This window comes from Oncorhynchus clarkii, chromosome 29 (genome assembly GCF_045791955.1).
Source record: "Oncorhynchus clarkii lewisi isolate Uvic-CL-2024 chromosome 29, UVic_Ocla_1.0, whole genome shotgun sequence".
In the NCBI taxonomy this organism is placed as follows: Eukaryota; Metazoa; Chordata; class Actinopteri; order Salmoniformes; family Salmonidae; genus Oncorhynchus; species Oncorhynchus clarkii.
The window spans coordinates 16,017,248-16,044,632 of record NC_092175.1 but is presented as its reverse complement, the minus strand read 5'-3'; the positions used below and the strand labels follow the sequence as shown (position 1 = coordinate 16,044,632).

The following is a 27,385-nucleotide window of genomic DNA, read 5'->3' as shown; positions in this document are numbered from 1 at the left end:
TATAAATAGAGACACTTATAGAGACACTTATAGAGACACTTATAAATAGAGACACTTATAAATAGAGACACTTATAAATAGAGACACTTATAAATAGAGACACTTATAGAGACACTTATAAATAGAGACACTTATAGAGACACTTATAAATAGAGACACTTATAGAGACACTTATAAATAGAGACACTTATAGAGACACTTATAAATAGAGACACTTATAGAGACACTTATAAATAGAGACACTTATAGAGACACTTATAAATAGAGACACTTATAGAGACACTTATAAATAGAGACACTTATAGAGACACTTATAAATAGAGACACTTATAGAGACACTTATAAATAGAGACACTTATAGAGACACTTATAAATAGAGACACTTATAGAGACACTTATAAATAGAGACACTTATAGAGACACTTATAAATAGAGACACTTATAGAGACACTTATAAATAGAGACACTTATAGAGACACTTATAAATAGAGACACTTATAGAGACACTTATAAATAGAGACACTTATAGAGACACTTATAGAGACACTTATAAATAGAGACACTTATAGAGACACTTATAGAGACACTTATAGAGACACTTATAGAGACACTTATAAATAGAGACACTTATAAATAGAGACACTTATAGAGACACTTATAGAGACGTATAAATAGAGACACTTATAGAGACACTTATAAATAGAGACACTTATAGAGACACTTATAAATAGAGACACTTATAGAGACACTTATAAATAGAGACACTTATAAATAGAGACACTTATAGAGACACTTATAAATAGACACTTATAGAGACACTTATAGAGACACTTATAAATAGAGACACTTATAGAGACACTTATAAATAGAGACACTTATAGAGACACTTATAAATAGAGACACTTATAGAGACACTTATAAATAGAGACACTTATAGAGACACTTATAAATAGAGACACTTATAGAGACACTTATAAATAGAGACACTTATAGAGACACTTATAAATAGAGACACTTATAGAGACACTTATAAATAGAGACACTTATAAATAGAGACACTTATAAATAGAGACACTTATAAATAGAGACACTTATAAATAGAGACACTTATAAATAGAGACACTTATAGAGACACTTATAAATAGAGACACTTATAAATAAACCCCCAGATCAAAGTTTCACTACATCACTAATAATGTACTCTGCATGATACTGTAGTAGCTCTGTGAAATACATCATAAGTGCCCTGTGACAAGCCAGAAGAGAAAAGGTATGAACTATGGAGTCATTAACTAGAATCAAATGATCTAAATTCTACATAATTAAGTATTTTACCTTTGGCTCGGTCCAGGAAGTCACAGTTAAAAGTACCAACAGGCAGGAATTTACATAGATTTACATTAGCAAGGACAGAAATTCTCAACTTGTTAATGCCATACAATCATCAATCAGTGAGACTTTATGTACTGGAGGGTACAAATATATTCACGAAAAGGAAAACGGCTTAGTTTAAAATCTTTATTGTCGATCCAAATGACAGAAAAACAGGTTATTGTTGTATGGACAGGGTTTGAGAGAAGCTGCGGCTGGACTTACAACAGCAGTGTGAAAAATATTACAGTCTGTGGCGTGACAATCTTAGAGAGATGAAAGGATTCTTCAAAGTCAAGCTTAATAGGTAGCAGTTTAACGGCAAGGCAATCCCTGTGACCACTATCTTCATGAAGAAATTGCCAGGCTTAGTAGTCTTTGGGGGAAGATTTGACCCTTCTCTAATGGACGCTACTTCTTAAACAGTTCAATGAATTGATTGTGAGAACACAAAACACTATTAATCATGTCTTTGGTCTAGGACGCAAGGGTCATATTTGCAATCTCCACCAACAGATTGCTACATGGGAGAGCAACGTTTTCAATCTATAAAGAAGTATTGAGTGGACAACATTTTATATTTTGTAGGGCCTTTTAAAACAAGTAATTTCAGTGAGTTTCTAAATTTCTTAATGGGCAGCAGGTAGCCTACCAGTTAGAGCGTTGAGTCAGTAACCGAAAAGGTTGCTAGTTCAAATCCCCAAGATGACTATGGAAAACAAAATCTGTCGCTGCCCTTGAGGAGGCACTAAACCCTAATAACAGATATGCAAAAAAAACACATTTCCATTTTACCACACACTGTAAAGGTCACGTTGGAGAAACAACAAAAAAGCACCCCTATTTTGACTTTTTATCCTCCCTCTCATTTCTCTCCATGTAGATATTTCATTTCCAACCCGATAAAAGTACCGGGAGATTTTAATTCAATCTCCGGACATTTTTTCATTATGGCCACGTAATAGTTTCAAATATGAAAAATCATGATGTGCTAAATATAAAATGACCTCTCTGAAACTCTGAATTGTGTATCGAAGTGTTCGCCATGGTGACAAATGACTACATTCCTTTTCTCATGTCTTTAGTCTCCTCCAATCTTTAAAAAACTCACACCAACTAAGCACCAATGGCGATCATGGATATTTGATTGAGTTTAAAGTCTGACTGGGGCCAAAGCTAAGAAGCAATTACAGGAACAGCACACAATCTCTGGGAGTGAGGAAGCTGCCAATCGCTAGTTGCTATAGCTTGGAAGGCACAACGTTAAAATGACTTCCAACACACCACAAAAGGTGGTAGGGAAGGTAAGCTGTGCTGTGGATGACAGACCGTGTGGAGGAGGGTTCTGCCAAGCACTGGTGCAGGGCCAATTCTGCTTACACAAATCCTGATGGTATAGGTCAGGATTTGGGTTAAAAAATCTAGCTATGAAATATAGCCTACTGTAATGAGTTATGATAATTTTGCAAAGCACAACCTGTATTTTTTTTAAAGCAGTTAATCAACTAGAAGAATTATAGTTAAAAATGCTTAAAGAAGCACAATGTAAGGGCTATGAAATGAAACAATTGATGTCAGCCAAAGTGTGACTTCAGGACAAACTGTCTCAAATGGTACCCAATTCCCTATATAATGAACTACTTTTGACCAGGGCTCTGGTATATAGGGAATAGGGTGCTATTTGGGATGAACGCCTCATCTCCACCTCTCTGGAGGTCTATTTTTCATACTGGGAGAAGCACAATTAAATATAAGCAACACCATTGCTTAAAAAGGTTCAATGCAGCAGTTTTTATCTCAATATCCAATAATTTCTGGGTAACAATTAAGTACCTTACTGTGATTGTTTCAATTAAAATAGTAAATGAAAATAAAACTATATATATATATTTTAGCAAATAGCAAAATAGAATTTCACTAGGACTGTCTGGGAGGGGTCTGATATTGGCAAAGACTTGAAACTCTATCTTATTAGTCTAATTTACCCCATGGTGAAGTCACCATGGAAAGGCCAGTGGTCCAACCCATCAAAACAGGCTGAAATTTCAGGCTAACTTCAAGCAGCTCTTACACTAAAAGGGCATTCTCATTTTCACAATATTATTCAAACCTCATAAATGTGGAAATATATATAAAAACACTGAAATCACATTTTTGACTGCACTGGGCCTTTAACACGCCAGAAGGGGAACACAATCACAACATTCAGGAGACCATTTAAAAATAATGCCCATAAAATATTTACACTTGTTACGCAATAATTTTACTTGAAACCTCCCAAATAGTGAGCTATAAAAGACACCTCCATTGCCAAAATGCTCTACAAGACATAACCATTAACTATATACACTTTGTACAAAACATTAGGGACACCTGCTCTTTCCAAAACAGACTGACCAGGTGAATCCATGTGAAAGCTATGATCCCTTATTGATGTCACTTGTTAAATCCAATTCAATGTGAGTGTAGATGAAGGAGAGGAGACGGGTTTTAAAAAATGATTACAAGAGACAATTGAGACGTGTGGCATTCAACGGGTGAATGGGCAAGACAAAATATTTAAGTGCCTCTGAACAGAGTATGGTAGTAGGTGCCAGGCGCACCAGTTTGAGTCTGTAAATGAAACGCTGCTGTTTTTTTCACCCTCAGTTTCCAATGTGCATCAAGAATGGTCCACCACCCAACTGTGGGAAGCATTGGAGTCAACATTGGCCAGCATCCCTGTGGAACGCTTTAGACACCTTGTAGAGTCCATGCCCCAACAAACTGAGGCTGTTCGGAAGGCAAAAGGGGGCACGACTTTATTAGGAAGGCGTTCCTAATGTTTTGTACACTCAGTGTCTACCCTGGACATCTTCAGCAGGCACGGCATAAAATTGGGAGAAACAACCATTCATGATTGAGAGCTCTGTAGGTATGCTTAACTAGCCATCAGCCTAATATCGCCAACACCTCAAGAAAACAAGAACCCTTCTCATAGACTCTTACTAGTCTATATTAATTCATTCTGGTATTAATTCTGACTGATAATGAGTCTGGCTTTGTAACAGATTTAATTCAAGCAACAAGAATATATTCTACCCAGAACCCAAACATGAGAATTCTCAGTGGCAGCACACTAATTAGGCTGTGGCAAGTCGATTAATCTAGAACCCAAAATGTCGCAGTTCAGTCATGAGAGACTTGCCTACAAGTCGATTGCATAAACCTTAACTCCCTCACGTTGAGACGAATACACAGACACATGGTCCCAAATGAAATATGCATGAAATTCTCATAACACAGCAATATTGAGTTATTTACACAACTTATGTCTGCATTGGAGAAATCACATTTAAAAGTATACAAACGTGCCATTACTTCATTACCTCGATTACATTCCCAATTACCCTTCATACAATCCCATGAAACAGGAGGGTTAGACTTGTTATAAGTCATCATGAAAAACACAAAAACAAATCAATAAATACATAAAAAATAAAATAAAATAAAACTGTCATTGTAGGCTGTGGTCCCATGTGCAACAATGATTAATGGCATTTCATTCATAGGCCATCAGTGTTGGTTTTTATCTATTCAGCTAAAGCACGCAGAATCACCTGCATGCATCACTACTCAAATCTACTCCCACATCACTTAAATATACAAAAAGACAAATCCTTACATTTTAGAGATGAAAGTGCAAAGCATTTTTTCACCACAGGAGCTTCAACAGTCACGGTACTATAGGCTACTTCAATTGGTCCTCCACATCGACAGTAGTAACTAGTGGTGTAAGGCTCATAGAAATAGAATGAACACACAAAATGGCCGCCAGTCCACCCATTATGGATTAACTGACGTAAATGGCGACGCCCATTCTACTCATTCTATTTCTGTGGTAATGGCTCTCAAGGAGAGGAACTCCTGAAAGACCTATGGGTTAGGAGTGTTTCACCTCCCATTAAAGGCTCTCAACAATGCAACCCATGTATCCAGTACTCCCTTCAGGGTAAACAATGCTCTAACATAAATGTATGGGACAAATCAATGGGAAAGCATAATCATCTGGTACTTCCACCTTATTACATATCCATCGTCAGCCGGTCGGGGAGGGGAGAGGATTATACTACTTTTAGTGTCAGAAAATAATCAAACTGGCACCTGGGGGAGTCTCAGTCTAGTTTCCGTTGAGCTGATTCTGTAGACCATCGCTCTTCTTGTTTCTTTTAAACTGAACAGCAAGCCATCAAGATTTTCAAGTGTGTCTACTCCAAACTACAAAAGCTTTGTACAAGAGGCCAGCTCTATGCCCCCCCCACCGCCCCCCCACCCACCCACCCACCCAAGGAAAACCTCTCCATTTGAAAACCCATTGACCAGTTTGTCTTCTACTGTGCACAGTGAGTCAAGCTGGATCCCTTGAGAAGGCAACAGCTAGGAAGTTCAAATCCTGGGATCTCATGGTAGGCTACTTCTCTATGACATCACCTCCTGTCTCAGACAGGGGGCAATTGCCAGATGGGTAGTGGGTGGGCCTCTGTGTTGAACACGTACTTGTCCAGGCTGAGCAGCTCCAGGTCGTCTGAAAACAGCAGGTAGAAGTACTTGAGCGTCTCCCCCAGGAAGAAGCTCTCCATCTTGTCCCTCGGACCCGGGTTCACGGGGTCGCGCACATTACTGATGGAAGTGTAGCCTCCACTTGGCACCTGGATAGGAAGACGAGCATGAGGGGAAGCAGCGAGTAACACAGGAAACCCAAATGAAACCCCATTTACAAAACGGTCTTTGACTGTGCACCACCACCACAGCGAGTGTCAAGCTGGATCCCTTGAGAAGGCAGCTTGGTATAACAGCTCAAGATGATTATGTTAATTAAGAAATTCAAGTACTCACACAATTGTCTTCCTACAGATGGCTTCTTTCTAATGCAACCGTGTTGCCATGAGTTGTCTGTCATCCAAATTGTGGAACATTTTATTTTTTATAATAATAAAGATTCCTCTGCAGCTGCATGAAAGTAGAACCTGTTTTTTTAATATATATATATATATATATATATATATATATATATATTTTAAAATGATGGCGTTCTGGCATTGACGCGCTATGAAACAGCTGGCAGATGCACCGGCTGGCAGAACCCATATACACCACCAGTCAATCAGGTGATCAAACGTGTTGTCGTTAGCGCACACACACATACAGACATCAATGATTTAACTTGGAGCAAGGCATCCAGCTGGCTGATGGAAGTCATACTCCACGGAATGACGGGACTGTTCTCAGAATTTAGCTCGTTTCATCATGCAGCCAGTGGGATTGGCTCAGCTAACAACCAAGGAAGAATAAGTCAACATGTACCACAGGGTTATAGTTTTTGTTAAGATAAATGCTGACTGTTAGTGGGTTAATTAGACAAAGTCAGCGCAGTACCATTGTTGCCAAACAACTGTTGATCTATCCAATGAATGTTTGGCAAGTTATCAAACCTAACAGATCAGTGAAAGTGGAGTCGCTGTGCTGTCTGGCGTACAGTAAGACGTTGGGACTCACCCTGGTATATTTGTTGAAGCTCTCTAGAATGTCCCAGCCCCAGTCTCTGTATTTGGCGTCCTTAGTGAACCTGTACAGGTAGAACAGACTCTCCACGGTCTCTGGTCTCAGGAGGTTGTGTCTGTCTGCAGGCTGGGGGAGAAAAGACTTGCAAACTCACATTGGGGTGCATCCCAAATTGCGCACTACTTTTAGGGAATACGGTGCCATTTGAGGCGCACCCATAAACATTGATGGTAAAGTGAAGGCGAACACATCTTTGTACGCTTTGATTGGAGATGTTTGTATGCTGTAGCAGTTACAACCTAAATCAAATTAACATTTACAAACGACCTTAAGAACTGACGAGACGCATTTGGAAAGCAGGGTTAGAGGGTTAGTTCCAGCAGTGAGGGGAAAACAAAGATCAGAGCCGGTTTCAGCTTTATTACGCCACAGAGCCACTCCTGTTACTCCGCCATTAAACATCTCTAGAGAAGGATTAGTGCAAGACAGAGAAATAAGACGCGCTTCAAAGTACACTAGGATTGGAAGACATACAGTAGGAGCCAAATACATCTATATCTCACACACACAGTGTCCTAAGTTGCACCCTATTCCCTATGTTGTGCACTAAATAGAGAGCAGCGTGCCATCTGGGATGCTCTCAATATTCTTCCTGTAGAACCCACCTTGACGTCAACGTCTCGCCCGTCGTAGGGCTGCAGGTTGAAGTGGGCGATCTCGGGGCTCAGGCCCGTCTCCATCTGGATGTACATCTGGTGGCACGTCTCCATCAGCTGCAGGGCCAGCTCCATGTGATCCTCCGGCAGCCCATTGTGGGCACCCAGCGCAAGCGTGCCAGGCAGGAAACACACCAGGTGGTCCTGAGAGAGAGAGCGAGAGGCAGATTGAGAGAGAGGGGGACGGGGGCAGAGAGAGACAGGGAGAGGGTGCGAGAGGGGGGAGAGAGAGCGAGAGGCAGATTGAGAGAGAGGGGGACGGGGGCAGAGAGAGACGGGGAGAGGGTGCGAGAGGGGGGAGAGAGAGCGAGAGGCAGATTGAGAGAGAGGGGGACGGGGGCAGAGAGAGACGGGGAGAGGGTGCGAGAGGGGGGAGAGAGAGCGAGAGGCAGATTGAGAGAGAGGGGGACGGGGGCAGAGAGAGACGGGGAGAGGGTGCGAGAGGGGGGAGAGAGAGCGAGAGGCAGATTGAGAGAGAGAGGGGGACGGGGGCAGAGAGAGACGGGGAGAGGGTGCGAGAGGGGGGAGAGAGAGCGAGAGGCAGATTGAGAGAGAGAGGGGGACGGGGGCAGAGAGACGGGGAGAGGGTGCGAGAGGGGGCAGAGAGAGACGGGGAGAGGGTGCGAGAGGGGACAGAGAGAGACGGGGAGAGGGTGCGAGAGGGGGCAGAGAGAGACGGGGAGAGGGTGCGAGAGGGGGCAGAGAGAGACGGGGAGAGGGTGCGAGAGGGGGCAGAGAGAGTGTTTATTGTAAACATGTAAAGTAGTACATACAGTGTGTATTGGTATGGATGTTCTGTGTAGTCTCTCACCATCTTGGGGTTGAAGCGATTGTGGTTGAGCTCCCCTACGAAGGTCAGCTTTCTGGGGCCACTGGTTCTCAGCAGGTGCTTCTTGACCCCCTCTATCGCCTCTAGGTAGTCCTCCAACAGACTGAACAACACACCCATCAATATCTATTAGTTTATCTGTAATCCGGCAGTCTCCTCAAAGCACTCTAATCATATGTGATCTGGGCCTGTATTCATAAAGCCTCTCGAGTAGGTGAGCTGATCTAGGATCAGGTCCTCCGTGTCCATGCCATCTTAGTCATTATTATCTTGAAGGCAAAATTGATAGGAAGGTGCTTACTCTGGTTCTGTCTTGCCTCCCTGGATCCACTGTTTGAGCAGGTACTCATAGTAGCTGTCAGCCCGGGCCCCCAGGGTGAAGACTCCTTTGTGGGTGAACTGGCCGCTGTTGGTGTTGATGAACATGGGCACCAGGCCGTCATGCTTCCCTGGCAGCTTATGGACCAGCCTCATCACCTCATTCACCACCTCCTAGGGATGCACAGGCAGGTTGATAAAGACTTGGGTCATATTCATTAGAGCGGACTGTAGAAAAAAAGTTTTGCAACGGAACACCTTCTCAAATTCAAACCTATGCAATAACAAGTTAAACTCCTCAAATTTCAACCTATACGTCCGGACAGAGATTTTGTGTCCGAAAATTACGTATTGAGACAATGGTTTTTCAATGGGAGTCATCTGTTGACAGATAACAGAGATCACTGTCTGAAAAAAAAAAATTATACAAAAAATAAAAAACGTAGTCGACACATGACACGATACATAGAGCCCCCCTCTCTGGCATCACCTGGTACTGCGGGTCCTGGGTGAGGCGGCTGAGCTCTCTGAACTCCAGCTGGACACTGGTGACCTCGGCCAGGGTGCTGTCGGACGTCCAGCGAGGGGGGTGGGCCGTGCCCTTCCCAATGTTCACATCAGAGAAGGGGATCTTGGAGGGGGTTTTGAAAGCAGGCATCAACCTCAAGCCAATATCTTTCTACAAGAGCACAAGGGAAGGAAAGATGAGAACATAGCTATCAATCCTCATTAGTAAATTAGCTAATTGAATTAAGTGCTTGTCTGACTCATTAATTCTTCAGATTTTTTACTTTCCATTAATTTATCATAACCTCAGGCAATGAAACGTACTAAGTTTGTAGATACAATTTGAGGTTTTCAGTGATTTATTTAGAAAGAAGAATTTGAACATTGGTTGATGTTTGAATTTAGGTGGGTGATAAAAAAAAAAGGTTGATCTCATATTTATCTAACTTGCGCATCACCAGTTAGTAAACAACTTTGCATAGAGCTTTTATGACCGGTTTGAATTTAAAAAAAAATTGCTCGTGGTATTCCCATGTGGGAAGAGAAGAGCATTTTTCTTGCTCTGATGTACACGGAGTATACAAAACATCTTCTTAATATTGAGTTGTACCCCCTTTTGCCCTCAGAACAGTCTCAATTCGTCGGGGAATGGACTCTACAAGGTGTTGAAAGCGTTCCACAGAGATCCTGGCCCCATGTTGACTCCAGTGCTTCCCACAGTTGTGTCAAGTTGGCTGGATGTCATTTGGGTGGTGGGCCATTCTTGATACACACGGGAGACAGTTGAGCCAGTTGCAGTTCTTGACACACTGAAACCGGTACGCCTGGCACCTACCACCATACCCCGTATAAAGTCAATTAAATCTTTTGTCTTGCCCATTCACCCTCTGAATGGCACACATACACACTCCATGTCTCAAGGCTTAAAAATCTTATTTTTTTAACCTGTCCTCCCCCTTCATCTACACTGACTGAAGTGGATTTAACAAGTGTCATCAACAAGAGATCATAGCTTTCACCTGGTCAGTGTTCCTAATGTTTTGTACACTCAGGGTGTGTGTCAGCCAGAAGCCCTAAGGATCAGTGAATAGTGGGATTGAAAGGGTGAAAGGAGAGATGGAGGTAGAGAAGAAAAAGTAGAGACCATATTCTAGTCGCCCAATCTGTCCTAGCCTTCCTTCCCATGTCACTCACAGCCTTCTCCAGGAACATCTCATCGCCAGTCAGGTGGTAGGTGCTTAGCAGGCCTCCCAGGATCCGGATGGTGCTCTCAAACAGGTTCACGTCCACATTCTTAGAGAATGACAACTCAGTCTCCACCCACTTCCTCGCCTCCTCAAACTCTGTGAGCGAGCGGGCGGGCGAGAGAGAGGGAGACAGAGAGAAATTCAGCCTTGGGTTCTGTTTGACAGCAGCAAATACAGAGAAGCAATTAGTAAAGAGAGAGCGGGGTGTGTCTGTTTTTGTGTTAGGAGGCCAAGTTACCTTCTTTCAGTCCCAGGATCCACATTGTGTCCAGAGCATCAATGATAGTCAGGCCCAGGCCAAACCACTCCCCGTAGGACTTAGACACAGGCTTGAGCTCATCATGACCCCAGGCAAACTCCTTATAGCCCTTCCAGGCATGCCTAAAGGCCTCTCGCACCATCTCCAGCCTGTCCACAGGCTTCACTGAAACTACACACAGTAAGCACATTCTCTCAAGCACACACACAAACATTTATATTTCAGAAGCCAAAGACACCACAGCTGGTCAAGCTTTGGAGTGGGTGACGGTGTGCGGTATGGTTGAGGGTGTGAGATGGTGCGTGTGGCAGAGACTTACCTGGTGGCAGTGGGGCTGTGTCCTCAGGGTTGACTGGCACAGGAGACACAGCGGCATCCTTCTCATGGGCAGAGGGTGGGGGTTCTGTTGCCTCGTCAGCCTCGATCATGGCTCCTCGCCAGCTACGTGTATGAAACACAGATACACATAACACATAAAGGACATGGAGCTGTAAATGAATAGTAATAACAGTATTACCGCAGAATGATCCCGATTGGGCAAAAAGAGTTGAATTCGATATCAAGTGTCGTTATGGTTGACAATAGGTTTTTACCTGACAAGAGGCTTCTCTCCCTCCTTCTCTTCAGCTTTCTCCACTGGCACTTTCTCAGCTGGTTTTATCAGTGAATCTGATACATTCCGCTCCTTCTGCAGGCTTGGAGGGCCTCTCTTGTTGGGGAATGGTCTCTTCTACATAGGTAAACAGAGTTAATTAGAATACATTACAGCAAGTTCTGACAAAGGCGCTGAAGGACAGCCAAAACAGTTGCTTCACTGTCTGTTCTTGGACCCAGAATCACTTGAATGGTTGTTTGGTTTTATGTTTAATAAAACCTATCAAAGTAGTTAAGACTAGTGCAATAGCCAGACTGGTCCTGACCTTGGCTGGAGGTTTGGGTATAGAGGGGACCTTTGGCCTCCGGGGTTCTGGAATGACCTCTGGTATGAGTCCTGGAGCCACAGCTAGACCCAACCCTGGGTTCAACTCTGGGCCGACTGCTACACCAGCCAGGCCCACAGCCGGACCTCCAGCTGGGCCAGCCACAGGGTTTACCCCTGGAGGGACGGGTTTCAGGCCTCTTTCCCAGTCTTCATCCCAGTCCTCCCTTACCGCCTTGTCCGACATGCCTGAGTGCACACACACACGCTGTGAAACATCAATAGCAGCATGCAAATACAAAAGACTAACAGCGAGTGAGAGTGGGGAAAGAGGCCTACCTCCCCATTGCTCTGAGAAGCTTGGGTAGAAGAGAAGTCCACATATCAGCAGCAGAGCTAGCAGGAAGAGGATGAGACTGCGCTGCAGCCGAGACAGCTGCTTCCACTTCTACAGAGGAGAGAGGAAAATAAGCACTCAAAAGCAATTTAACATCTATCAATTGATCCTTCGCTAAGCCTGGCCACGGAATTTTGGGCAACCAATTGCAGCGCTCCAATGTGGATAGCAACTGTCGACGAGTCTGACACCTCGGACAAGCTCATGTTAGAGACGCATGATGCAAGCCAGTAAATGGCTAAAATGGCTAAATAATTTAAAAGTATACCAGGGGTACTTGCCACTGTGATTCCTGAACTGCAGAGCCTGTTGGCGTATTTTTAAAAATCCAAAATTATACTTCAGTTACATCGTTTGTTAGCTAGCTTTCAGTCTTGTTGACCACCAAATGTTGCTAATGCTAGCTAGCCACTTAATATAACCTGGCTATATCATGAATATAAATAATCTGCTGTCGAGATCAGCAAACGATTTGAGAGCACTGTTTAGCTCCAAAAGTGCTTAGTAGTTTAGACTGCATGTACAGTGCATTCAAAGCCCTCCAGTGGCTAGCTACACTACAAACATAATTTTACCAGGTTCCCTTGAAGCAATTGTAATGACAGTTCACCACAACATACCCAAGAGATTCCTGATTAGCAAAGGGTAGTCTGTGCTTAATTTCATTGTGTATTAAAAAGGGGATTTCGCCAGTGTTAACTGAGAAAATGTTGCCTGAGCTTGCAACAGTAGCCAAGGGGGCAGGGCTTAGCGAAGGGTCAATTCAAATGACAGTAAGACCGTAGCTCATTTCCCCATACCAGATCACCATTTATGAGGGATCAAAGCTTTTGACAAACACTGTGTAAGCTATTGTGTTACTTACTCCAACATCTCTAGATGGTTGTTTTTCCACAAACTGATATTTGCGAGCAAGCAGTGAGGATAGAGGGATGCTCTCTCATGGGAGACAACAAAAAATAGCTAGAGGCCCAACAGGCTACACGCAATTACTGTTGGCTACTTAGCCTAATTAACACTTGTGTTGAGCCACAAATACCTATCTGAGCAATTATCAGTGAGCCATGATGGAAAACAATGCATCACTGTCTCAGAAGAGACGGTCACTGGAATCCATCTAAATAAGACAATACACAAGAAGACATAGCCTAGTCTACCCTATACCAATGAAAACTACTATAAGCCATACTCCTTACATTCATCATTGCTATTATTTTTGCATATTGCACCAGCATATACGACACAAACTAATGGCAGGTTTAAAAAGCAGATCTCTGTTGGTTCTGTCAAGCACCTGAAAACCAGGGGCGTATTCATTACAGAAACAGTTTACCGTTTAAGAACCAAATGTAAGCAAACTTAGCTAAACAAAAGTTCCTATTGGATAAATTCAGGTAGGTCCCTCCCCGTTTCATTCCGTTTGCTTCTGTTTAATAAACATTTTACAACCGCTCTAGTCCATGTTGATCTCTCAATCAGTTATCTTTCAATCAAAAAGAAAGTACCAACAAGCTATCTGGAAGCATCTCATTGCTTGACTGGAGGAGGTAGGCTACACTACCTTTTGTCAGGGGGGGTTTCCTTTGAGAGTGAAACATGAAACCAGTTTGAAAGAAGGACAGCAAACACAAGGACATGCTGATTTAGGTACAGTTTAGCCTTTTAGATCACACTGAATAAGATTAAATGGACAGGGGGAACTGATCGTAGATAAGCCCTCCCACTCAGAGTTGCTTGATACATATGGCCCCAGTTCACAGTACTGTTGTGAGAAAGTGGCTGCAGGATAAGGGCTTGAAATAAATAATACTCACCCTCCAGCAGGACTGGCGGCGGTGTTTTCCGTTGTTGTAGCTGCGGCTGTGTTGGTCACTGAGGGTCAACGCGATGAAGTCCTTTCTAGATGGTGAGTACATCTCTCCAGCTGAGTGGTACCGTCATATGTCAAAGACGCTGGACTGAGGGATGGGGAAGAAAAGGGAATCGTTTAGGATTAATTGACCTAAAAAGGTAGAGGAAAAATAACAGGAGTGTCTCAACTCTTCCTTTAGGTTAAGGGTCTATTTGACTCATTATTTCATTTAGTTTGTTTCAATGTCCACAAGATGGCTTTTTATTGTCAGCTAGCTAGCTCTTCATTACTTAAACTAAGAGTAATAATTAAGGCATCAAGGCCAGTTAGATAGCAACTGAACTAGTTGTCTATGGAATAGCCCCCGCCTGGAGATCAAAAAATTAAAAAGTAGAAATAGCTTTAAAAAAGGCAGGCAAAGGTTTTAATTTGGACACGGTTGTCTAAGTAAGAGAAACCACTCCACTACCACTCCACTGCCCTCCCCCCACTGCTGGCCAGGTGCATTTATTTTAATGATAGGTATGCAATGAAGCGATTGTTTTCATGTTAAATGAATATGGTTGATTTTTAAGGTTAGGGATAAGTGCAGTGAAGTGCCACTTTTAAGGATGTCAACATAAATGAATGTATTGGTTGTTTGTAATTTTGTCTTGCCTTTTAACCATGATATGTATTATTGTTTTTACCATCGAGGACCACTTTGGAAACAAGCGTTTTAATTCATACTTTCAAGTGATATCCTCTGGGTCCACATTGTACATTTTGTTGTATATGTCTGTTCACCAAAATAAATTAAATTATAGCTAGTTGGCTAGCTAGCTAGCTAGCTAGCCAGGATTTATAACTCCAAAAGGCTTTTTACAATCTGTCTTGTCTTGGAGTTAAAAATGACCAATATAGTTAGCTAGGAGTTATGAATCATACCTAGCTAGTTGGCTGACAATTTGTCGCTAACCAGCTACAGCTATATCACAGACAAAAGTAGGAACCTTTTAGTTATTTGGCTAGCTAGCTATGTCACTCAAAAGTGCACCGTAAGCTTACCTTTTCCCGTTGTACCCAGGTAGCGAACGTTAGCCTCCGTTGTTGTCACACTGACTGTATTCTCTCCGGGCGCGTTAAGAAGAGCGAGTCATGGTGAGCTAGCTCTAGCTAGCAACCTATCCTATAACCTACAACATTAGAAAGCTAGCTATCAAAGTGTTGACTTGTACTGTTGACAATTGATCCACATTTCTAGCAAGTGAAGAGAGAGAGAATCCCTTTCATTTCCCCAGTAACAACAACATGGCAAGCTAGCTACTATATATTGTTAGCTTACGATAGCTAGCCTTTCGACAGCTGCCTCTGGTGCCTCTATCTTACTTTTTTTCGCCTCCAAAAAGTGTGCGGTTTTGTAAAGACCAACGTTTATCTAGGTTCGGGTGCCCAGTCTGGTAAATTTTACTACCCGCCACTGGTGAAAATTGTGGTAAGCTGATAGCAGCTTGCATCCTCAAAAAGTGACAGCTCACCAATAGGTGTATTCGTTTTGCAAGGTCCGGTACCCCGGTTGACGGAGATTGATATTTTGGAAATTCCACCAACCCCGGACAGGTCAGTGTGGGTCACATGACGCGAGGCCGCGTCATCATTGGCTGCGAGATGTCGTGGGCCTGCCCGCCCGTAGGGAAAATAACCCTGTGGTTATTGCCCGCCTGTGGGGAATATAACCCTGTGCTTATTACCCCATTGGCTCACAGTAAAAACATGACCTTTTCAAACTCAATTTTGTTGTTGTCCTCTTGTTTTAGTCAATTACAAACCTACATTTAAGAAAAGTACAATATGTCTAAAGATGACTTTTCAACAATGCCCGCTCACTAAACGTAATATTTTAGGGCTTCCATTATGCTTGTTTTCATGAAGGTATTAGCAGACACTTGAGTGAGTTAGTGAGTGATAAACTCCCATATCTATTGGGTGAAATACCACAGTGTGCCATCACAGCAGCAAGATTTGTGACCCGTTGTCACAAGAAAAGGTCTACCAGTGAAGAACAAACACCACTGAAAATAGAATCTATATTTATGTTTATTTATTTTCCCTTTTGTACTTGAACTATTTGCACATTATTACAACACTGTATATAGACATAATATGACACTTGAAATGTCTTTATTATTTTGGAACTTTTGCAATATTTTTTAAAATTGTTTATTTAACTTTTGTTTATTATCTATTTCACTTGCTTTGGCAATGTAAACATATGTTTCCCATGCCATGTTCCAACCGGAACATTAAGCTAGCCAAGACCAACAACACAAGCAAACAGACTATACAGCTACAAATAGTGAATGGAGTTACAATGTCTTACTTCTGATTAAATGTTTTCCACACACGTAGCTAGCACAATGTTTCACTATAAAAATACAAAGAAATTTACTGAGGAGGATGGTCCTCCCCGTCCTCTGAGAAGCCTCCACTGGTGAAAACAATATGTTTTGTAATTTCTCGTTATAACAAGGTTGGTAGCAACATGTGAAAAGTGTTGTGGAAATCTGTTGCAGCTCAAGTCGACTACAAAATCCACAATGCAATGTTCTCTCTCTAGGCTTGCTAGTTAGCAAGCAAACTACACACAATAATAGCAAAGTCAGTATCTGCATGTGAAGTAGATAGCTGTAAAATCGCCTAAAAAACGGGACTATTAATTTAGGAGTCTATCTCACCGATTTCAACTTGCAGTTGGCCTCTGCACAGAGCAAGTGCAGAGTAGGTTGCTATGGCAACAACAGCCCTTTCCCACGTTTCCCAGACACACAGGGCGGATTGCCAGGTGGTACTTGAAGGAGAAACTGAGTTGAATCATTTGGTACACTATTTAGATTGAGCATATCTAAGCAAAATATATATGTCCCAGACCAGCTCAGTTAATTCATACCATTGTGTCGCTGAGTTGTGATAATGCTGCAGCAAATGTACATTATCCCAGGGGCATTGACAGACACAATGTAAGTAACCTAATTTATGTTGCTCTAACTGCCCTGAATGCCTCTGTTGATCCTACAGCTATTGTATGCAGTAATCATGTGCCTATGAACCAGAGTTATATTGTTAGAACTGAGGCAGTGTGCCCTAGTAGGAAGTCCACTGTGTCACCTCACCCTGCACTATTAGCTCAACCATAAATAACATGAGCATGTCTACTTCTGATACTCTTCCCAGAATAGTGCTAAAAAATAGCCCACATTAACATACAGTAAGTAGCCTAAGAAACAAGGTTCATGAAATCAATAACTTATAATAACAGATGACATTCATATTCTGACTATCTCAGGAACTCACTTAGATAATACCTTGATGATACAGTGGTAACAATACATGGTTAAAAAATATACAAAAAAGGCACAGTGTTGAAGCATCCGACAGTAAGGCGCTACAGAGGATAGTGTGTACGGCTCAGTACATCACTGGGGCAAAGCTTCCTGCCATCCAGGCCCTCTATACTAGGTGGTGTCAGAGGAAGGCCCCAAAAAGAATCCAGTCACCTAAGTCATAGACAGTTCTTTCTGCTAGCGCACGGCAAGCGGTACAGGAGCGCCAAGTTTAGGTCGAAAAAAAGGCTCCTTAAAACAGCTTCTAACCCCAAGCCATAAAACTGCTGAACAATTCATGAAATGGCTACCCGGACAATTTGCGTTGACCCCCCCCCTTTTTTATACACTGCTGCTACTCGCTGCATAATCAATGTATCCGTGCTTACATGTATATACTTATTACGTCAATTTCCTGGACTAACCTGTACCCCCGCACATTGACTCAGTGCTGGTACCCCCTGTATATTGTTATTTTATTGTGTAACCTTTTTACTTTAGTTTATTTACTAAGGCAAGGGAGCTGAATTTCCGGATTTCCGGATGACTGAAGTAAACTGCCTGTTACTCAGGCCCAGAAGCTAGGATACTGTATGCATATATTGGTATAATTGGATAGAAAACACTCTGAAGTTTCTAAAACTGTTAAAATAATGTACGTGAGTACATTATTTGAGGTCACGGGCCTTTTCAATACTAGCCTATGGGATATACAAATAAATAGGACCCAGATTGCAGTTTCCATGGCTTATGCAAGATGTCAACAGTCTTTAGAAAGGGTTTCAGGCTTGTTTCTTGAAAAATGAACAAGTAGTTGTAGGTTATCCAAGGTGTTCTCATCAGGACAGGTAGACTTTTGGCACGCGTGAATGAGGGCACGCTCTTCGTTATTTTCCATCTTTTTAAAATGTATTTGACCTTTATTTACCTAGGCAAGTCAGTTAAAAACAAATTCTTGTTTTCAATGACGGCCTAGGAACAGTGGGTTAACTGCCTGTTCAGGGGCAGAACGACAGATTTGTACCTTGTCAGCTCGGGGGTTTGAACTTGCAACCTTCTGGTTACTAGTCCAACGCTCTAACCACTAGGCTACCCTGCCGCCCCAGGGGTGGCAAGTACACCGTTCTTTCCATCTGAAATATTATAGTTTATTTACATATTAGGGTACCTGAGGATTGATTAGAAACATTGTTTGACTTGTTTGGATGAAGTTTACCGGTCGCTTTTTGAATTCCTTTGTACGCATGTTGAAGGAGTGGATTACTGAAATCAATGGCGCCAACTAAACAGACCTATTTGGATATAAAGAAGTACTTTATCGAACAAAACAAACATTCATTGTGTAGCTGGGACCCTTGGGATTGCAAATTGAGGAAGATATTCAAAGGTAAGTGATTTATTTTAGCGCTATTTGTGATTTTTGTGAAGCCGGTGCTGGTTGAAAAAGTATTTTGATGTGGGGCGCTGTCCTCAGATAATCACATGGTATGCTTTCGCCGTAAAGCCTTTCTGAAATCTGACAACGTGGTTGGATTAACAAGAAGTTACGCTTTTAAATGATGTCAGACAGTTGTATGTTCATGAGTGTTTAATATTTAGATTTTATTATTTTGAAATTGGCGTTCTGCAATTTCACCGAATGTTGTCACAGGTGAATTTTCTTAACTCTTATTTTCTTAAAACTGCATTGTTGGTTAAGGGCTTGTAAGTAAGCATTTACACCTGTTGAATTTGGTGCATGTGACAAATGCAATTTTATTTTATTTTGATTTTATTCAACCAGCACGGCACTTACACAAAGGACTAATGATTGTCTGAGAGAAATTGATAATAAAAAGGTTGTGGGAGCTATTTTGTTAGACAAGTGCAGCTTTTGACATTATTGATCATAGTCTGCTACTGGGAAAGCGTATGTGTTATGGCTTTATGTCCCCTGCTATAGTGTGGATAAAGAGTTACCTGTCTAACAGAACACAGAGGGTGTTCTTTAATGAAAGCCTCTCCAACATAATCAAGCTAGAAAAAGGAATTCCCCAGGGCAGCTGTCTAGGCCCCTTACATTTTTAAATCTTTACTGATGACATGCCACTGGCTTTGAGTAAAGCCAGAGTGTCTATGTATGCGGATGACTCAACACTATACACGTCAGCTACCACAGCAACTGAAATCACTGCAACACTTAACAAAAAGCTGCAGTCAGCTTCCGAATGGGTGGCAAGGAATAAGTTAGTCCTAAATATTTAAAAAACTAAAAGCATTGTATTTGTGACAAATCATTCACTAAACCCTAAACCTTAACTAAATTGTGTCATGAATAATTTGGAAATTGAGCAAGTTGAGGTGACTAAACTGCTTAGAGTGACACTGGATTGTAAACTGTCATTGTCACGTTCTGACCTTGATTTCCTTTGTTTTGTATTTATTTAGTATGGTCAGGGCGTGAGTTGGGTGGGCAGTCTATGTTTGTTTTTCTATGATTTGGGGAGTTGTATGTTTCGGCCTAGTATGGTTCTCAATCAGAGGCAGGTGTCATTAGTTGTCTCTGATTGAGAATCATACTTAGGTAGCCTGGGTTGCACTGTTTGTTTGTGGGTGATTGTCTATGTTAGTGGCTTGTGTCAGCACAGGTCTCATTTGTAGCTTCACGGTCGTTATTTGTTTATTGGTTTTGTATGCAGTGTTCAGTGCTTTCTTTATTAAATATTCACTATGAACACATACCACGCCGCGTTTTGGTCCTCTGATCCTTCTCGCCTCTCCTCTTCAGATGAAGAGGAGGACGACCGTGACAGTCATGGTCAAAACATGTTGATACAACAATAGCTAAGATGTGGAAAAGTCATAATATAGAGCTGCGTGTTCATAATATAGAGTTGCTCTGACTTCTTAAGAACACTATCAACAAGGCAGGTCCTACAGGCCCTAGTGTTGTCGCAGCTGGTCTACTGTTCAGTTGTTTGGTCAGGTGCCACAAAGAGGGACTTAGGAAAATTATAATTGGCTCAGAACAGGGCAGCAGGGCTGGCCGTTAAATGTACACAGAGAGTGGAGGAGAGATTGACTTTGTCGTCTCTTCACAATCCCTTAGTCCAGAACAGACTAGGCACAAAGTATTACATAGAGCCATGACTACATGGAACTCTTTTCCACATCAGCTAACTGATGCAAGCAGCAGAATCAGATTCTAAAAACAGATACAAATACACTTTATGGAGCAGCGGGGACTGTGAAGAGACACACAGAGACACACAGAGACACACAGGCTCACACACATATACATTGTAATATTGTTGTATGGTGGTATTATACATTTTGTATTGAAGATATGTAGAGGTGTGATAATGTTATATGATGTACTGTTTTATCTTTTGTTTTATGTGTGATATACAGTAAGTGCCATAATGTGTTTGGAACCCAGGAAGAGTAGCTGCTGCCTTGGCAGAGACAAAGACAAATATACTTTGTCATGACAATATAAACAGATGGATTTGTTCTAGACAAGTATGCCCATACCATCTATTGTCTAATTTGCCGATCTTGTGTGCAGGTCATTGTTTTAAAAGCGTTGTAATACTCTGGACCCTGATCTCTATTTTGACGAACATACACTATACTGTACATACAGAAGTATGTGGACACCCCTTCAAATTAGTCTGCAATTTCAGCCACCACAGGTGTATAAAATCGAGCAGACAGCCATGTAATCTCCATAGACAAACATTGGCAGTAGAAAGGCCTTACTGTAGAGTTCAGTGACTTTCAACGTGGCACATTCATAGGATGCCACCTTTCCAAAAAGTAAGTTTGTCAAATACAGCTGCCACGGGTCAACTGTAGGTGCTGTTATTGTGACGTGGAAACAAGCTCACAGAACCAACAGGGACCGTCAAGTGCTGAAGCGCTTAGAGTGTAAAAATCGTCTGTTCTCGGTTGTAACACTCACTTCCAAACTGCCTTTCAAAGCAACATCAGCACAAGAACTGTTTGTCGGGAGCTTAATGATATGGGAATCCATGGCCGAGCCGCCGAACATAATCCAAGATCACCTTTCACAATGCCAAGCATCGGCTGGAGTGGTGTAAAGCTTGCCGCCATTGGACTCTGGAGCAGTGGAAACGCGTTCTCTGGAGTGACCATATCCCCCTCGCATCCCGCAAAGGCGGAAGGGTTGCTAATATTTAGTCAGCAAATTTCAATTTACCTCCCCAAAAATGACTGCGTTTTCATCTTTTGAGCTTCTGGTCATGAAATCTATGCAGACTGACTACTCAATGACTTTTTATAGCTACTGTTTTACAGTTCCCTGAATTCGTATCGGATCTTGTAGTCATGGCAGATAATATTCACATTTTTGGTGACTTCATTATTCACATCGAAAAGGCTTTCGAAGCGATCATCAACTCAGTAGGTTTTGTCCAACATGTCACGCACGTCCTGACCTTAGTTCCTTTTTTATGTCTCTATTTTAGTTTGGTCAGGGCGTGAGTTGGGGTGGGCATTCAATGTTTGTTCTGTGTGTTTTAGTTCTATGTGTTTGGCCTGGTATGGTTCCCAATCAGAGGCAGCTGTCAATCGTTGTCTCTGATTGAGAACCATACTTAGGTAGCCTGTTCCCACCTGGTGTTTGTGGGTAGTTGTTTTCTGTGTCTGTGTTTTCACCATACGGAACTGTTTCGATTTTCGTTGTTTCACGTTTGTTATTTTGTGCTCAGTTGTAATAAATTTAACATGGACATGTATTACGCTGCATTTTGGTCCGATCTTGACTACTCTTCCTCAGACGAAGAGGAGAATTGTTAAACCGTACCTACGCTTTGCCGCTGGCATTGCCACTGACATTGCCACTGTCATGAAAAACAGCTTCTATCTCAAGGCCATCAGACTGTTAAACAGCCATCACTAACATTGAGTGGCTGCTGTCAACATACTGACTCAACTCTAGCCACTTTAATAATGGAAAAATTGATGTAATCAATTTATCACTAGCCACTTTATATAATGTTTACACACCCTACATACAGTATATACTGTACTCTATACCATCTACTGCATCTTGCCTATGCCGTTCTGTACCATCACTCATTCATATATTTTTATGTACATATTCATATTCATTCCTTTACACTTGTGTGTATAAGATAGTTGTTATGGAATTGTTAGGTTAGATTACTTGTTAGATATTACTGCATGGTCGGAACTAGAAGCACAAGCATTTCGCTACACTCCCATTAACATCTGCTATGTGACAAATAGATGTGATTTGATTTTGATTTGATACCCTGGATCTAGTTTTGTCCCATGGAATAAATATTGTGGATCTAAATGTTATTCCTTGTCACGTATACTCCCTCTCTGGCCTCTAGGTCATCAGGCTGCTGATTATTCCACACACCTGTCACCATCGTGACTCCCTAACCTCCTTGATTATCTTCCCTATATCTGTCACTCCCCTTGGCTCTTTCCTCAGGTGTTATTGACTCTGTTTCATGTCAGTGCATTGTTTGTGTTTCGTGTTCATTGTTTATTAAAACACTCACTCCTTAAACTTGCTTCCCAACTCGTTACATTCCTCATAATCCTGGACTATCGGACCACCATTTTAATACGTTTGCAATTGCAAAAAAATATCTGCTCAGACCCAAACTAAGGGTCAAATGCATGCTAGAAATTCTCAGAAAACCCAAAGATCCCTAGATGCCCTTCCAGACTCCCTCCACCTACCCAATAATGTCAGAGTACAACAATTAGTTAACCACCTAACCGAGGATCTAAATGTAACCTTGCGTAATATCCTAAATGCAGTCACACCCCTAAAAACAAAACACATTTGCACAATAAATTAGCTGCCTGGTATACAGAAAATACCAGAGCCCTGAAGCAAGCTTCCAGAAAATTGGAACGGAAACCACTGCACAGAACTGGAAGTCTTCCAACTAGCTTTGAAAGAAAGTACCGTGCAATATCGAAGAGCCTTCACTGCTGCACGATCAGCCTACTTTTCCAACCTAATAATAAAATGAATCTTACATTTATTTTTGATACTGTCGCAAAGCTAACTACAAAGCAGCATTCCCCAAGAGAGGATGGGCTTCACTTCAGCAGTGATGAATTCATGAACTTCTTCAACAAAAAGATAATAATCATTAGAAAGCAAATCACGGACTCCTCTTTGAATCTGTGTATTTCTCCAAAACTCAGATGTCCTGTGCACAGAACTGTCAGGACGTAGGATCAATGGAGACACTTGCTTTTCAATCCCGTATCTCTTGACACATTCACGAAAATAGTCATGGCCTCCAAACCTTCCAGCTGCCTACTGGACCCTAAACTACTGAAATAGCTACTTCCTGTGCTTGGCCCTCCGATGTTGAACATAATAAATGGCTCCCTATCCTCCGGATGTGTACCAAACTCACTAAAAGTGGCAGTAATAAAGCCTCTCCTGAAAAAGCCAAACCGTGACCCGGAAAATGTAAAAATCTATTGGCCTATATTGATTCTCCCATTCCTCTCAAAAACATTAGAAAAAGCTGCCTTCCTGAAGACAAATAATGTATACAAAAAACTCCCGTCTGATTTTAGACCCCATCATAGCACTGAGACTGCACTCGTGAAGGTGGTAAATGGCCTTTTAAATATATAGAATATATTTTTGCCAATGTGATTCTTCATATTACAGGATTATAAATCATGTGTATGACTGTTCTGACAGATATATCTACTATAAATCACATCCAGATATGCTACTTATTTTACTTTTTTAAGATGCACAGAAATAAACCACATCCATGTTCTCCTTTTGGTAGGTATTTTCATTATTCAACATGCAATGAACTACACGGAGGGAAAAGTACACTGTGCATTCAGCACCACGGACAGAACTCTTGTTAACGGGTATGCATAAAATCACAAGAAGAGAGAGAGAGCTCAACATTACATTTAAACAACTCAATCAGTGTGAGGAGTGAAGTCTCTGATAGGTATTGACTGGAGCAGTGAAGTCAGGTATAGTTTCTGACGTCGCTATGCACAGGCTTGCTGAGAGGTGAGAGTCAGTAAGAGATGATCTGTGTCTTGACTTGTTGACCCAAACAGTACAAACATCTGAGTACGACTCCTAATCTTTGGAAAGTTTTGTTTATCGAGAGATGCATAGAACCTCATCAGTGACATTGTTTTGAATAGTTCTCCAATCACTGCATCAGACTGAAGATCGATAAGCTCAAATTGCAGGTCAGTGTGAGCTTTATCCACATTGAAGGTGAAAGGAGAGGAAACCAACCGCATGTCATTTTCCAACACTTTGAAATCCTCAAAACGACGGGAAAACTCACCGTTCAAAGCATGCAGCAGCGATGTATACTTCTCCCACTGCTCATCTGATAGGGAGCAGACTAGTAGTGTCGGAAGGTGGGTGAGATTGTTGGCTTCTACTTGGCGGGTCAGGCAGAGTAATTTTCCCTTGAAAGCCTTGACAAGGCTGTACATCTGATGTGCAAAAAGACACACAGATTTCCCTGATACCTCTCGCTGGAACACCCTGCATTCACTGTCTACTTTCTTTTTCTTTGAAAATCTTTGAAAAAGTCATTTTAATTAATAAATGTCCACAAGCGGTGGGAGTTAAATCATTACACAAAGGAGACAAATACGTTTTTCAAAACTTTACTATCGCAAATTCTTTATGTGATCTGAGCATGATTCCTTGAGCCGTATTGAATCAGGTTACGGGCCGATCTTTGCCCAGGCCTGGTCTACATGTACAAGTTCTGGCCTGGTTTAGATCTTATCTGTAGGAAAGATTTCAGTTCGTCTCTGTGGAGGGTTTGTCCTCTGACAAATCGATTGTGCGTTTCGGTGTTCGTCGAGGTTTCCTTTTTGTTTTCACTATATATTCTACCTCTTCGTGATGTCATTCGGAAACACAATGTCAACTTTTACTGCTATGCGGACGACACACAGCTCTACATTTCGATGAAACATGGTGAAGCCTGTGATTCAGACATAAGGAAGTGAATGGCGGCAAATGTTTTACTTTTAAACTCGGACAAAACAGAAATGCTTGTTCTAGGTCCCAAGAAACAAAAAGATCTGATGTTTGATCTGACAATTAATCTTGATGGTTGTACAGTCATCTCAAATAAAACTATGAAGGACCTCGGTGTTACCTTGGATACTGATCTCTCTTTTGATGAACATATCAAGGGCAGCTTTTTTCCATCTTCATAACATTGCAAAAATCTGTAACTTTTTTTCTAAAAATGATACAGAAAAACAAATCTTTGCTTTTGTCACTTACAGATTAGACTACTGCCATGCTCTACTCATACTCATACCTGTATAAATAACTAAATAAACTTCAGTTAGTGTTATAAACGGCTGCTAGAAACTTGACTTGAACCCCAAAATTGTATCATATTACTCCAGTGCTAGCCTCTCTACACTGGCTTCCAGTTAAGGCTAGGGCTGATTTCAAGGTTTTACTGCTAACCTACAAAGCATTACATGGACTTGCTCCTACCTGCATCTCTGATTTGGTCCTGCCGTACATACCTACACGTACGTTATGGTCACAAGCAGTGGCAACCCGTCATTCCATTCGGGGCAGAGCCCTACCTGTTTTGAGCCCTACATTTCTAGCAAATAATTAACATTATTTGCTGGGGGGGGGGCTGCCTGTTTTGCATGCTATTTTGGCATTAATAGATGTCACATATCAGTTCGCAAACAATGTAAAAAATATATTTTTAATTTAGTTAATAAAGCCTCATACAAACATGGTCCCTTTTTTGTTTTCTTGAGTAAGGCAGCTCCACGCTCAGGGATTTCTGTGGTGGTGGGGCAAGCCAGCAGAATTTTTAAAACATTTTACCACATAAGTTGACTGAGAACACGTTCTCATTTACAGCAACGACCTTGGGAATAGTTACAGGGGAGAGGAGGGGGACAAATGAGCCAATTCTAAGCTGAGGATGATTAGGTGACCATGACGGCATGAAGGACAGCTTGGGAATTTAGCCAGGACACCAGGATTAACACCCTTACTCTTACAATAAGTGCCATGGGATCTTTAATGACCAGAGACAGTCAGGACACCCGTTTAACGTCCCATTTGAAAGACGGCACCCTACACAGGGCAGTGTCCCCAATCACTTCCCTGGGGCATTGAGATATTTTTTAGACCAGAGGAAAGAGTGCCTCCTTCTGGCCCTCCAACACCACTTCCAGCAGCATCTGGTCTCCCATCCAGGGACCAACCAGGACCAACCCTGCTTAGCTTCAGAAGCAAGCCAGCATTGGGATGCAGGGCGATATGCTGCTGGCTAGCAAAAATACAGAGCTTTGTGCCGTGATTGGCTCAGTGTTTTGTCACTCATGGGGACACTTCGTCACAACCAAGTCTAAGGGTAGAGCTTGGAAATTCAAGCCCCTTTGGTGCTGCCATAGAGTGACATTAGAAGTGCCCATCCAAGAAGGCTCAATGTCATTGGCCACAGATAAAATTATGTAAAATCACGTGATATCTACAGTAGCTTTGACAACATCATACTTTCAAAATCTTAGCTAGTGGTCATCATCATAAATCAAGTCGAACAATCTACTGGCAAATCCGTTTTAATGCTTGTCATATGAAGAGAAATTATAGATAAAACGTATCGGTGCTCATCGGCCATTGAATATTACATAAGTTGCAAACTCAACAATGAGTGGTTTGGAAGGAATCCGTGGCTGCAAGCATTGTAAAGCAATCATTAGACTGCTATTCAGTGGAGTGGCTGAGTGGTCCCAAGTCTTAGATTAAGGGTCTCTTTTCCTAGTTTAAAATGATAAACATTCAACATTGGCCATGCTGTCAATGAAGCATGATTTGTGCCGCGCTCAAAACAACTGTTTTGTGAGTTCAAGACAACTGGGAAAATAAGCTTTGAACGTTCATCCAACTTGGAATTGTAAATCCGGAACTCTGGCTTCTTTCTAAGGCTATGACCTGAAGCCACCTTCCTGTTCAAGTGAGCACAGCACAACAAGTTGAGTCCAAAAATGTCTTGTATGCTGCTGTTTAAATTCTG

At 41.9% G+C, this 27,385-nt stretch overlaps 1 protein-coding gene across 1 annotated transcript; it reads right to left on the bottom strand.

Moving 5' to 3' along the window:
* Window positions 1–1,504: 1,504 nt before the first annotated feature.
* Window positions 1,505–15,499, bottom strand: LOC139388118 (endoplasmic reticulum mannosyl-oligosaccharide 1,2-alpha-mannosidase-like). Its single transcript, XM_071134690.1, has 14 exons — window positions 15,004–15,499; window positions 13,919–14,062; window positions 12,047–12,155; window positions 11,709–11,956; window positions 11,382–11,518; window positions 11,108–11,229; window positions 10,768–10,959; window positions 10,477–10,625; window positions 9,266–9,454; window positions 8,759–8,949; window positions 8,440–8,560; window positions 7,578–7,772; window positions 6,907–7,038; window positions 1,505–6,059 (listed from the first exon to the last, which is right to left on the bottom strand). The coding sequence occupies exons 2-14, from the start codon at window positions 14,018–14,020 to the stop codon at window positions 5,850–5,852; spliced, it is 2,097 nt and encodes a 698-aa protein (XP_070990791.1). The 5' UTR covers window positions 14,021–14,062; window positions 15,004–15,499; the 3' UTR covers window positions 1,505–5,849.
* Window positions 15,500–27,385: the final 11,886 nt, after the last annotated feature.